The following is a 14,220-nucleotide window of genomic DNA, read 5'->3' as shown; positions in this document are numbered from 1 at the left end:
ACACACAGAATCAATTCCACCCTGCATGGGTCTGTGGAACATTGGCCAGGATGTCACCTCCTATTTAGGCCCAGGAAGGTCAGAAATATAACCGTCTGGAAAAAAAAAAAGGGGGGGGGGGGGGGGGGCTTGATGATTGTTTGGGTTTGGTGCTTAATTTGGACAGATAAGGTAATGACTGCTTTTTATTTTACATTTACTAATGATGCATTGTAAAATGACATACGTTGTGCCAAAGGGTCAGAGGAAAGTGTTGTTTCAGAAAGAAAGGAAAACAGATTAAGTGAAAATGAAATAAATCAACAACAGATAAAAAAAAAAAAAGCCAGATAACAATACAAAGCAGCAGCTGAAAATGCTCTTTATTATTATCATCATTAAACTTAATGTAATGTAATGTAATACATTATTTTTTGGGGAGTTGAAAGCTGCCCTGTAGATGATGAATAATAGAGGAGAGGTGAAAATCCTTGCCTTATAAGAATGACTTTGTAACAGTATAGTTTTAGTAAGGTCTCTAAAAGACGCCTTATTGTAATATAAATCTTATTCACACAAATCAAGACGATTTCAGGCACATGTTTTTACCCCTATGAACCACATAACCATCGAGGACGGAGCAGAGAAAGATTCAGAGCTGGAGTACTAATTTTCTACAAGCCGTGCACTACAAGTGTTTCATGTTTACACTGTCTGTTTTCTATGACACGGCAGATGACTCAGATGGATCTAATTTGATATTAAACTGAAGAACCGCACACAAAAGAATGGGCAAAATTAATGGAAAATATGAATCAGAGGGACATGCATTGTTATTGGAAATACGCGATGACTGATCGAAAACAGCAGTCGTCCATTCTTCAAGTGTGTCTTCAGGTTGACATCGAAGCAAACATTTCAACATCTTGATGTTCCTGTTTACGCGTCAACAGATGCATCCTTGACAGGTGCTAAGTGCTTTTTTTTGTGTGTGTTCATTTGGCTCTCAGGAGGATCAGTCTGCAGTGACATGAGGTGAGGACATCGATTTTAATCTAAAACAAGCGGTGTGTGCCCGGCTCAACACTCAAGAGCCAAATCCCCTCTTCCCGCACAAGCAGGGCAACTGGCAGGGAAATGAAGTGTGTTTGTCACTGGAGGGATAGGATGGTGGCAGCCAGGGCCACTTCCTGGCAACGTCTTCTTTAATTGCGGCCAAAAAAAAAAACCCCAGTTTGTGCTTGTGATTGTTAAAAAAGGACTATATGATGATTAAGGTTAAAAGAGAGACATTAGGAAGGCTTGTCTGAGAGTGGAAGTAGAAGTAAAGGGGGGTTTGCAGAACATGTGGCCATGTCATTCTTTTACAGACCTTTAAATTGTGTTTTCACCTCACACAATATTCACATGGCTGCCATTTTCCACTGACATCATACATTGGGTGGGAAACTCAAACGCTGTTATATTAGGCGTTTTTGGACCGAAGGAACTTTTTCATGGTTCTAGGCAATGTTGAAGTTCCCCCCCCCCCTTTTTTAATCCATTCCACACTGCAGGAACTAAGATTTATTTTAGTTCCTATAGAACCCCGTTTAGAGGAACCTTTTTACCACCTACAAGGTGCCATGGTGGTGCAGAAGTTCTCAGGAAACTCTCTAGTGGATAGTTCCTCTTCAAAAAAGTGGAATGTCATGATGGAATAATGTGATTTGTCAGATTACCTTAGTTTATGTACTAACATCATAAAAGCATTAAAGCATAGCTTACCCACCCAAGTGTGAAATCTGAAGGATAATGCCACCAAATGAACAAGGTGATTTTCTGATTTCTGACATACAACAAATAGTCAGCTGTTTTCTTTCATTCATGTAATCATTTAAAGTTGTGTTGACTTGAATAAGCCTTCCTCTTCCCTTCCTTACTGTAAAAATGTGATTTGCCCTGGTCAATGTATTTAAAGCTAGTTTACCCATTCACAAGAAAGGGCCTTTTTAGTCCCAAACTTTGCATTCAGTTGCAGAGAACATGATTATTGGGTAGTCAAAACTTTTCAAACCCTTCCTGTTTATGAATCTGGAGGACACTGAGATTGATTTTCAAAGGAAAGAGGGTGGCAGGAGTTTGATTCGTGCCAAGACACTAGCGTGAGAAACGAAAAAAATCAGAGTAAAGGGTTTGAAGTGTCTGACGCACTCCCATCCCTTCCTCGCCACTTCCTCTCATTCCTACCTCGTAATGTAAAGTCATCTGCGACGGGATTGTCTTGTACGATTCCCAGTGCTGCGGCTATTTGTGTCTCCCAGACCTTCATCACATCCTGAAACGTTTTTTTTTTCCTGTTTTCTTCTAAATGCAAAGTCAGGGATTTGTCATTAATCTGCTTTGTTGCCTGGATAACCTTTGCTGAAGTCTGTTTGTGTGTAAGTGAATAAGGCCTTCTATCATGTCTTCAATGTGGGAACATGAAAGACACTTCACCAGGGTGTGTTTACATATACATATGTGTGCAAAACATGCGTGCAAGCACCAAGGGCAGGACAGGTCGACAGGACGTGACTCACTCGGCCACAACAAAAAAAAAAAACATTTATATCCCGGAAAAAAAAAAAGAAGAAGCTGCGTTCACATCTTGAATTGCTTGCGTTTGTGTTCGGGCCGGTTTTGGCCTCTAGTGCAGGCTGTCAGTGCAAAACAAGTAGCTGGAGCCAAACACGGTCCAGACGCAGCACAGAGCATCGTCTCTCTTTGCTGAGATAAATAAAATAAATAAATCTCTTGGACACCGTTTCAGCACAACAACAATGTCAGACCTTTGGCTTTAGAATGGACAGTCAGCTACAGAGACAGATGAGAAGAAACAGAGAGAGGTGTGATCAGAGGAAGTGGTCTGAACCATTTGTTTAACTGTTATCTCTATTTAAGTCCTTTAAAAATGTATTGAAAGAGTAGAAATGCATAGAAAGTGTATTAAAGTGTTACTTCATTTGTCTCATAGTTCAGTGTATCGTTGCATCCCTCGTTCACAGTTTGATGTTTTATGGTACCTCCTCAGCTTTTCACCTTACGCCTTGTGTCTGCCTTCTATCAGCCTCAGTGTGTTTCCCACCACCATAACTCACGTGTGTTCTCAGGACTATAACATTTGTTATCAAACATGTAAGAGGAGCATGATATATTGGATGACCGACGACAAAGAAAAACAGAAGTAAAACAGGGTCAAGGGCGCCTCTTTGCTCTGTATCTTCTCCCTTACTTCCTCTGGTTTTGGAGGAGCCCCCGAAATGGGGTTTCCAGGCTCTTTCTGATGAGGGGGTCCTAAATCCCATAATGCCCCCCGGCTCCCCGAATGGTCCTTAAAACACAAGTGTTCTCCAGAGTCAGGTCACTCACTACACATGAAGACAAAAAGGCTTAGACGGATACATTTCAATCAAACAGGCCTGACAGGTTTTCCAGGTGTTTTTTTGGCAGGAAAGGAGCACACCATCAACGAGGAATACTTAAAAATGATAAAGATTTAATTTGAATGAAAAACACTAGAGGATAAAAAAATGAAGATATTGAATACTGAATACAGAAACAGCATAAATAAATCACAGCATTAAAACAAGCGTAAAAGAAAACCACAACAGTTCTTGAAGTATGATTGTTGATCATACTTAGCTTGTTAGCTTGAACATTTTCTTTCATAACTCTTCAGTCCAACGACAGCGTAACATCTCGGTGACAGCAGGGGATTAAACAGTTGCACCAGTGCTGAGAATGACAAATCCTCCTGCGGGACACACATTAAAAATAATTTAAAAAAAACAAAAAAACAAAAAACAATATTACTGAATAAAAAAACACATCACAAAAATCGTGATTCTCCTCCCAGTTTTGCTTTGGCTGGAATAACCTGTTGTATGATTACCACTCCATTAAAGATGACTCTACTGAAACCCCAGGGAGAAAGAAACATCTGTACAAATATTGTTTCAGGTGGACTCCTCTTCATGTACGTTTGTCTTCCTTTGCTGGTTACATTTATTAAAAGTCCCAGAATACTTGGAGACATTCACCAATATACCTCGCTAGTCTTGCGGTTCATCTCCTGAACTACCTTTTGAGCTACTTTTGCCGTGGTATGTTTTTTTGGGGAGAGTTTTCTTAAAAGTGAAAGCAGATGCTAACACTGTGGAAGTGCTTGTGCTAAAAACGTTTTCTTCATTATTCATCATTGGATCTGGCTTCCATAAATGGAGGCTTCAGTTTTTTTTTCCCACCGGTCCAAACAACATGCTGTGAATGCAGTGTTAGCTTAAAATGCTAGTATTAGCATGCTAAAATAACTACAGTGACAATGCAAAAAAAAAAAAAAAAAAAGCCAGGTTAACATTACACTTGCCAAATTTAGTTTGGCAAGAATTATGTTAACCTATTCATCATCCTGATTACGCTTGTTAGCATGCTAACATGTGCTAAATTAGTATTAAAATATACCAACGCAGATGAGGTAACACAGTAGCAAAAAATACACATGAACCTGGAGCCATGTTAAAGGTTTAAACACAACATTACATTCATGATTAGCTACAGACAGCAAAGTCCAGACAGCTTCAGTTAGCATTAAATTAACTTTAACCTGGTATGCTAGTTAGCAATTGGTTGAAAGCTAACATCAACAATTGGAGATTGCTAACGCGTCAGGTAGACTATTCAACAGTAATGTTAGTAGGTTTTGAAGGTACTTGGTCAAGGAGAAAACCAACATTTTTACTTGATAATTTGGTCATTCTAGTGAGTTTTATGGTCACCTTCCTTTGATTCATCATCTGGGAACCTTGAATGTTTGCCTCAACATTTCATGGTAATCCATCCAATAATTGTTAAGAAATTTATCTCAAAACAAAAAGCAGACCTAATGTTTACACTGGATAAAAGTTCACTGAAGTAAGCAGGTTTATCCACTGGGGACCTTGAATGTCTGTAAAACCTTCTAGAAAATTAAACAAACTGATGTTAAGATTTCAGCCTGAACAAAATTGGTGGATAGACCAAAAAAAGGTAAATGTAAATCAGCGTACAAAAAACACTTATGACTTAGTTAAATCCTTATATTTGTTGCCAAAAATGTTGACTCTTGTTCACAAGATCACCAATGTACATGACTCTACACTGTGATTCTGGATGATAAAGCTTCATGTTCAGTATTTATCAAACCTCTTTGTGTGTTTCCTCCTCTAAAGCCAAACATGCTTCATCACACTTATCATCATATGGATCAAATCCCCATCCATCCATCACTCCTTTACTTCCTCCTCAGCTCCTCCTCAGGGGAGATCTCTGAAAGCTGACTCGCACTTTTGACGCTGCAACGTTTGATTACACGACTACTTTAAGGAAGTCTATCTGACACGCAGCTCTGCGTTTAATCACGACTTCAAAGCTCTGGTGCTTGTACGTATCTCATCACAATGACTCAGACTACAGATCAGCATGTTGTCTTTGGCTGCACAGGCTCTAGATGTTTAAATGCAGCCTGGTTTCAATTAAGTCCACACCTACATGTATTATTGTCAGTGGTCTGAATCGAAAAGGGTTTCCAGATCTCAAGATGAGATTTCTGTGTCCTGGCTTTCATCATGTGACAAGCAAAACAACAAATCCCAATCAACGAGGTGTACCAGTGAATTAAAAGAGCCCAATGCATTTGTTTGAACTGAAAATGTATTCAATTTCTTGTTAAAATCAAACTTTTCACCTTTAAACATTAACAAAAACTTGACAGGAAAAGTAAATGTAATATTTAGAGGAACATTTGAGTAGCTTTGGCTTCTTAAATGTGATTTTTTTTGTGTTTTTTCTGTGACAAAAAGAGCACATTTGAGTTTAAACATTATTTTACTATTTCATATTATTGTACTGCAATAAAAAAAATATTATTGCAATACTGTGTTTACAGAAATGAAACCAAAATAACGTAATGGTAAAATCATAGGAGCTGCTTGTCAACAGGTAAGGCAGGCAACTGCTTTAGGAGCCACTAGGGGGCTCCAGAGCTGTTGCCAAAAATGTTTTGGTAACAGCTTGCAAAAGATTTTGCAATGACGGTAGGAAACCTCCCTAAGGGGGTCCCATCTAACAGAACTCACTCTCATTGCCCTGCTGAACTCTGGTTAGCGGGCCCCCCAATTGATTTTTGCCTTGGCCCCCAACAGACACTAGAATCGCCATTGTGTAAAACCAACGTATGCATCTTATTTTTAGATAAAATTTGACTGATGGGTGTCAAATTAGAAATGACTCTACCTGTTCCTTCAGGTAGCAGAGACGATCGAGGAGAATCAGACCCTCGATGCAGGGAGCCAAAGCCACCTTCAACTACACAGATATGACATCAAAGGATATAAAAAAAGGTTAATCGTACAGTTTTTTAAATATATACATATATTTGTTTATTTTGTGGTTTTTAGAGGGACATTTCTGTCTGTCTGTTCAAAATGGCCCTCGTCCTGCAAAATGTCCCTTTAGAGCATTACTGTAACGACATACTAAAACCCAGTATGACTCGAGACTTTCCAGTAGCTGGCTGTTGATCCCAAAAAGCCTCTAATGCTTTATGTCATGGGAGAAAATAGTTATGTTGGTTGACACCACAATTAGTGGCTTCAGTAGAAACCAGAGGGTGTTGTTTTTTCTCCCCATTCTGAACAATCGTGATCTCATTTGATGGTGTGCAGTTTATTGGCATTGGAAATGTTTTACACAAAGTTAAGCTGAAAAAAAATCTGATGTGGCTGGAAGCATAGGATGAAGTTTTAATACAGAGATAATGTATGGAGGACTTACCATATTAAAGGCATGCATCTCGTCCATTCTTGGCCTGTAGGTGTCATGGTACTCCTGGATGTTGCTGTCAGAAAGCTGAGGAAAAAAAAAAAGAGGAGTGAGAACAGGAGGGATTTGCAGGAGGATAAAAGTGGGAGGAAGGGGATTGTGATGAGGAGTTAAAGTATGTGAAGTCAAAGTATAAGGAGGGTTTTTATTTCTGTTGGAGGTGCTAGTGATATAAAACAGGCACAAATACGTCATCCTCATTGCCATAGATACCCAGGGCAAACCAGATGATTAAGTCCTAAACATCCTGGTGCCTGGAAAATCCAGAACCCAGAAAAGCTGTAATATTTTTGCTCCTGACCTTTGATTCATCCAGTTCCAGTCTGCGCAGAGCTCGACGCACATAGTCCACGAAGGATTTAGCCTTGGAGTAGACGTTCCCGACTCGCTTTTCACTGCAGAGCAAACACACGAACAGACAGAATATTCAGCCGAAGAATGTCTAATCTTTGCCTTGAAATCATTTAAACAAACAAACAAAACTAAAACATCGCTCACAAAGAAACCAGAACCAAACATGGACTGTATATAAAGATGCACGTCGAGTATCCACCTCCTACTGTTGTACAAAAGTGAAGCCAAAATACTAAAGTCTAAGCATTAATATCCCTGCTGCTCAGACTTTGGTATTTTGGCTGGAGAGGTTGCAGAATCAAAGGAAATCAAATCTACTAATTGTTCACTTCAGAGCGTTTTATTCTTTGTTAATTAAAGAATAATGCAACGATTAAATTCATCGTGGAGTCAGTTTGTTCTTAACCAATACAAATATTACACAAATGATTATCTAACAATAATCAGAAAGTAGTGTGATAAGTTATCTGGCTAGTTCTGTCATCTATGTGTATTATTAAATCGAAGTCGAAACATATTGATCAATATCAAATAGAATCTTGACCAAAAGAATTTAAATCTAATTGAATTGTGAAGTTGTGGACAATACCCAGCTCTACCTGGCTGCATCATTTTATGGAATATGAAAGGTTCTTGATACATGCTGTTATTTATCAAATAAAGTGATACCAGATGCAGACCGCGGTGTGTGTGTGTGTGTTACCTTTTAAAGGAGCTGTAGTGATCCCTCAGAATAACATGAAGGACTGCCCGGTAAAACAGAGACTCCATCTGAATCTGTAAAAGAAACAATGTAGTGTAAGTCAACGTGATTCAACACGATTTATTTGTACTGCATCAGGAAAAGGCTTTTCAATTCATCCAGAATGCGTACAAACAGTCGAAGAATATTTCTGACACTTTCAAAGCCTGATGCAAGACGAGCAGGCAATCAAGCCCCCGCGTTCCAACGAGTCAACAAATCAATCCAACATTGATTACATTAACATTTATAAACATGTTTTACTAATTACTTGCTGGTGGTTTCGTGTATCAGCTCTGGCTTAGAACCCCCGAGCTCCAAATTTCAAATTTAAATACAATGAAGTCAATCAAAGACTTACAACAACAGCAGAATTAACGAGCTGACTGTTTGAATGCATGACACAGATTGAGGATGAAGATAACACAGACTTGTGTAACTTGTGTGAGCGGCCATGTTTGGGGTTGGAAACAATTTGATTGATTAGATTTGACGAGTGTGAAGTTATGATTCATCAGAGAAAACCATTTAACGTACATTCTTGTGCAATGATGACTGAATTTATAATACTGATTACAGTTTAAATGCGTTCCTTACTTACCCCTTGGCCGACTGAAACTCTCTCCAGCGCCTGTTTTTTTGGACATAAATGCAAAATGTTCAATTTACAGGAAAAATTTGATGTAGGTAATAACCACTTGTGACACTTAGCTGAAACCTCATTTTTAATAAAACACACATTCCCTGCTTACAGTTGTAAGTAAGAAAAACTATTTACTCTGCACACATGCTTTGTTTACAGACTGAGACATTCCTCACATGAAGAAGAAAACAACATGTTTATCCAGGGAAGACGCTGCTCTGCAACATTCCCCCCTGCAACTCACCAAACACGCAGACATCCTGGCGTTTCTGCCGCAGAACCAGGACTGGTGGCGGAGGTACTGACTCAGAGGGAAACCACACGCACTGTGCAAACATTCTGTGAGGAGACACACACAGAGATAATACGAGGGAAACTGATTGCAGGCTTTGCAAAACATCTGCAATCAGAGGGTACGAATTAGTGATATTTGCAAGGGAGACGTCGACATAACAGGAGAGGAAAACATTTCAATTTTGATTAATTAGAAGATCCACTGCTAACTTTCTCATGTCATATAAACTGGGCTTAAAGTACACATTAAGTGGGAAATACATTTTCCCATTTTTAACCCAGCGTTCCTGTGTTATTATTTTATTTAAACATAAGATAAACTGTATTTATTAGTGAGCCTTAGAGGTACTAGTAAATCATTTTACTACTGCTGGCATGCAAACTGTTCCACCCTGTCCCAATTTCTTTGTTCTAAGTTAATCTAATTGAATCTTCATTTCAAAGATACAGACATAAGACAGGTCTCAATCTGAAAATCAAAACTGAAGCTAGAAAGTGAATAAAACTATTCCTCAAGATATCCTTTAATAAAAGTCCACAAAAAAATAAATAAAAATACAAGTCCCCCAAAAAGCACCACGCATTTCTTGCCATAGCGTAGCGTAGCACACACACAGATTCCCAGTGGGAGGGTGACTATACTTGACAGGCTGCCATGCTTTTCGTGTCATCTATTAAAAAAAGGGTCAGTGACTGAGGCCAAAGCGAGGGGTGGGGTGGGGGGGGGGGGGTTTCCATAGGAACACGGTCGCAAAAAAGCAATAATAACATGTGCAGCTGCGGCCGGCTAACTTCTGAGGACGTGCTAACGTGTTAGCAGTCAGGTTAGCTTGCCGTGTGCCCGGCACATGGCCTGCTGACAAAGGACCTGTTGAAGGCAAATGAAGTGGACAGGCTTTTCCTCTATCTGAAGGGTGGATTACAGGATGTACACAGAGCTGTATATGGACGCAAACACAGACTCTTAGCATCTGAAGAGGTCGTGTACGCACAGTCTTACTCAGAAAGACAAATATTTTTGAAGCTCACTTGCAAATCAAGAGACACGCAGGCTCTCGGCATTAAATTCCTGAATGTACTTATCTTCAAGCGTGTGTGTTGTGAGTAAAATTGTTAGTGAGTGAGCATCCACACTGGACTCCTAATTCCACATAAGGTACTAAACATGGAGGATGCATTTCTCCTAAGTGAGAGGATTGCATAAATGTACGACCAGCTTTTATAATCAAGCTTTTCAGGTCTTTAGCTCCTTTTTAGGGTGAGGTAGGCCACCACAGGAGCTGGCTTCTATCCCAGGCTGCACTGTAAGGCCAGCCGGGGGAGAGAGAGGGAGAGGGAGAGAGAGAGAGAGCGTATGTGTGTGAATGTCTTTGTTCAGTTCTTTCACAGAGATCAAGTTGGAGTTGGAGGAACAACCGAGGAAAAGGAGTGTTTTCAATCAGCCACCGTGATATCATTTTTCCGCTCTCTGAGGGAGAGGAGTGGTGGCGCGAGGGTCGAAGGTCACGCTGTTAAACAAGAGATGACGCGACGATGTATCGACTTTTAACGAGGGGCTCTCTCTTCCCGCACGTGGACGATTTCATACCTCGTAAAGTGTGCAGGGAAGGAGAACCACACGAGATGATTTCAGCCTGTTTTTGCAGCGTTACGGCACCTGGAGTAAAAAGATGACGTACAATCCTCTTCAGTGTGGAAGATGACAAAATAACAGCCTGCAAAAACTAAGAGAAAATACCTCACACTAGTTTAAGAAGGTGTCCTAGTGGTTAGCTTGCACGCCTCCATGTTTGAGCGGGCAGCACGGGTTTGAATCCGACCTTTCCTGCATGTCATTCCCCCACTCTGTCCACTGTCCTGTCTCTCTAATTCTCAGCGGATATCCCAAATCCATGAAAGCACTCTGACTAAGGTTCAAAAACTCTTAGCAGAGCAAGCACCTTGTTTACTCAGAGAGATAAATTGAAGACGTCAGGTGTTTCAGGAGGAATTGGAAGGACATGTACGGAAACAAAATGTAAGCAAAAACTGGGTGGAGTGACAGAGACAAACACAAACGCACTAATCTGTCCCTTCTGTGTGTATCAGTGTGTCACTGCCATTGTGTGTGTGTGTGTGTGTGTGTGTGTGGTTACCCTGTCTGGCGGGGTCGAACTCCTCAGACAGCAGGTGATAGCAGCAGCCCACGCTGCAGACTGCGGCCAGCTCTGCTTTAGCCACAAACATCCTCAGGGTGCTGGGAGCCAAGTCGCCGCACGTGTGCAGGCCGACCATGACCGCATCCTGGAATGAGGAGGGGGAAAAAAAAAAAAAGCATTCAATAAAGAAAGGAGAGAAAAAAAGAAGGAAGAAAACGAGAGGAATGGGAAAGGGGGTCGGATGGAGATCGATGGTAGAATTTATCGATGATGACGCGCGGCACATTTTGTCACCGCAATAACATCCTTACATTTGCTCCAGTAATGCAAAGTGCAGCTGCTGCGGCTGACATCTCAGAAGCTGAGGTATGGCTCGTCTCATTTCTGCACCATCACTGCTTTGCAAACAAACAGCAAAGCCCTCGTGTTTTTGCAAATATCATTTTTAGAGTTAATGGCTTTCAATTGTTTTGGTCGTGTGCTGCCGTCTTCATGAAAATGTGCAAAAACTTGACTGCAATGCATACACATAAACCCAACAAGGCACACAAAGACCTTTGACAAATTGTCCTCACTTCATTGGCTTAAAGTCCTGATGGTGGCGCTGTAGCAAAAAGTTTCAAGTTTCATCTTTTAAAAAAAGTCCCAACAAATCAGTGAAACGTGCTCCAGAATGTAGGCACCATGATGCAGAATTATGAACCGTCTATGAGTCTACAAAGTCCATCAATCCTTTTTTTTTTCTCTCCTCTACACAATTTCCTCCTCCCACGTTTCTTTTCAGTTGACACGACAATGACGGGCTGCATGGCCGCTTCAGACTGTCCTTCACAAATAATCCACACAGAATTTTATCCTCGTGTGAAAAAAAAAATGACAGGAAATGAAAATAAAAGAACCTCTGAACATCAGTTTCTCGCTCACAGACTGATGGATCGTTGTCAAAACGGAGCTGACACATCTCTCACTTTGGTAACGAGAAGTCCCTGAAAGTCTAAGTTTTTTTAAATATTAGGCACCAGTTTGAATTCTTTCTTTCCTTCCCATTGTTAGATGTTATCACAACCCTGGTGAAACCTCGATTCTGTGTGTAAAACCACCTCCAGCTCTCACATTTCTCTTACCTCAACATGATCACAATGTGCCGCTGGTGGCCAAAGTTGTGACTTCAAGACCCGGGTGATACTGCGTGTGTTACACCCATTTTTTAAAGAATTATTTTTGTGCTTTTTGTGCTTTTATTGAATTGACAAGACGGTGGATAGTGTTGGAAATGGGGAAGAGAGAGTAGGGAATGACATGTGGAAAAGTAGCCATCTGTCGGATTCAAACCCCAACCCTCGTATTTTATTTACCTCCAGCTCGTCAATGAGCTCTCGCAGTTCTGTTTCCGCCGTCACGTAAGATGTGAGGGGAGAAAAAACGGTGACGGAGCTGTCGGTTCTGTTTTTGGCCTTCCTCTCCAGGTTCTCCCTCTTCCTCCGCTCCCTCTCCTCGTCGCTCAGCTGGGTGGGGGGAACTCTGGTAGGTGTAGTCCTAACCAAATCCACCGACAGGGCACTGAGGAAGAGCTCGTCTGTTTCTGACTGCGGCTCTGAATGCCTTTCCACTGCAGAACTGATGTCAGGACAGCTGATTGACACCTCCGCCTCCTCGTCCTCTTTTGTCACAGTTCCTCCTCCACCCTCTCCTTTAACACCAGCTCTCATCTTTATTACATCCTCCTGAGGGGACTTCGACGCCTCTCCCCATGTCCTCGCGGCCCTGCTGTGTTTCTGGTACACCCTGGAGAACTTCTTCAGCTTCCTGTTCCTCTCCTGGGCTCCGTGGGTGTTGGTGCTGGAGGAGTCGATGCCGTAGACTCTGAGGCCGTACTGCAGAGACAGGAAGGAGCTCAGGTAGCCCTTCCCCGAGCCGACATCTATCACCTGAGTTAGGCAGAAAGATTGCAAGAAGAACACAAATCATTAGGTGCGTATAAAGATGGACGACGCGTCTCTACCTCCTCTGGTTTAAGAAAAGTAGAAGTTTAGTTTGATGGATTGGGTATAAATGATAAGAACATTTTCCAAATTCTTTTGAGAAAAACCTGATCCACCCACTATGGAGTAATAGAATATAATTATTTTAAAGCATGTGTATGTTTAGTCTGTGTAGTGATATCTATTTACGTGATACTGTAGGTGTTAAGAGTTATTTGAGGCCTATGAGTGACAGACAGTTTCACCCTGAACCCCCTGCGGTTTTTCTTTTTATTATTGGGCCCACTTTCTTTAAAAGTCATGTTTTAATACTGAAAGGTTGAACTTTACCTGTTGGACTCCACAGTGCTGGGCCAGACAGGCCACCACCTCAGACATGGACTGCACCTCATGAGACTTCTTCGAGTTCATAAACTCATCCGGCTCCAGCACAGCAGCTGGAGTATTCAGAGCGAGAAAAAAAGAAAATGTTTACATTTGAAATTTCATGGCAAATCTCACATTCTTGTCAATCTTCCTGTGGTTTCCTTCTCTCAGCATGTAAGGTTGCATATTCAGACAGTCCACTTTGCCCTACCTTTCCCTCCCCTGTCCCCCCAGAGGGCCTGCAGAAGCTCATCTCTGCTCATGCAAACTCCAAGTCCAGGGAGGGAGTGAGCCTTGGCCGCCTGCAGCAGTTCATCGGTATCAACAAGTCGACTCGTGCTGCTGCAAAACCCAAAGGTGGTGCTGGGTTGTTCTGTTTTGGGAGACAGAGATAATGTTGAAAAATAAAATAATAATAATAATAATAATAATAATAATAATAATGTGCACAGAAAATCAACACTTGCAACACTTAAAAAAAGTCTACTTTATAAACTCCACTTTACTTTTTGAGCTCTACTCACCTGTTGTCTTGTGCTCTGGCTCCCTCTGCTGGTCACTGCATGATCTTACCGTCGTCAGTACTTCGTGAGGAGACACGGCCACAAACCGCTCCCACACGTCGTGAGTGTAAAACTCCACAGTGTGAGCGTTGGCGATGCTGAGAGTGTTAGACAGGAACCGCTTGACTTCATCTATCCGCCGCTGTATTTCTGTGAGGCTGTGTGAAGGGGACGTCATCTTAACAAGCTCTCTAAAGAGGAGCTAAAATGCAACATGCAGGCAGGCGGCCACTGTTGATGAACACCCAAGCATGAGCAGTCGATAATACAGTTCGATGAT

At 41.4% G+C, this 14,220-nt stretch overlaps 1 protein-coding gene across 2 annotated transcripts; it reads right to left on the bottom strand.

The window, feature by feature from the left end:
- Positions 1-3,514: 3,514 nt before the first annotated feature.
- On the bottom strand, positions 3,515-14,190 carry mettl25 (methyltransferase like 25). 2 transcript variants are annotated; one of them, XM_061030350.1, is made up of 13 exons: positions 13,902-14,190; positions 13,589-13,750; positions 13,342-13,448; positions 12,385-12,957; positions 11,027-11,174; positions 10,480-10,548; positions 8,842-8,936; positions 8,556-8,585; positions 7,916-7,989; positions 7,160-7,253; positions 6,811-6,885; positions 6,271-6,342; positions 3,515-3,754 (listed from the first exon to the last, which is right to left on the bottom strand). In XM_061030350.1, the coding sequence occupies exons 1-13, from the start codon at positions 14,116-14,118 to the stop codon at positions 3,647-3,649; spliced, it is 1,824 nt and encodes a 607-aa protein (XP_060886333.1). In that variant the 5' UTR covers positions 14,119-14,190; the 3' UTR covers positions 3,515-3,646. The 2 variants fall into 2 exon arrangements, with proteins under 2 accessions (XP_060886333.1, XP_060886334.1); XM_061030351.1 differs by lacking the exon at positions 10,480-10,548 and having other exon boundaries at positions 13,902-14,189.
- Positions 14,191-14,220: the final 30 nt, after the last annotated feature.

This window comes from Labrus mixtus, chromosome 22 (assembly GCF_963584025.1).
Source record: "Labrus mixtus chromosome 22, fLabMix1.1, whole genome shotgun sequence".
Classification (NCBI taxonomy): domain Eukaryota; kingdom Metazoa; phylum Chordata; class Actinopteri; order Labriformes; family Labridae; genus Labrus; species Labrus mixtus.
Note: the sequence above shows the minus strand (reverse complement) of the source record. Positions and strands in the feature narration are given on the sequence as shown.

Coding starts and splice junctions, on each gene's coding strand:
- mettl25 (XM_061030350.1), bottom strand. CDS start 14,118: ATGACGTCCCCTTCACACAGCCTCACAGAAATACAGCGGCGGATAGAT. Junction 13,751..13,901: donor GCCAGAGCACAAGACAACAG/GTGAGTAGAGCT, acceptor CTCCCAAAACAG/AACAACCCAGCACCACCTTT. Junction 7,254..7,915: donor CACTACAGCTCCTTTAAAAG/GTAACACACACA, acceptor TTTGCTCTGCAG/TGAAAAGCGAGTCGGGAACG.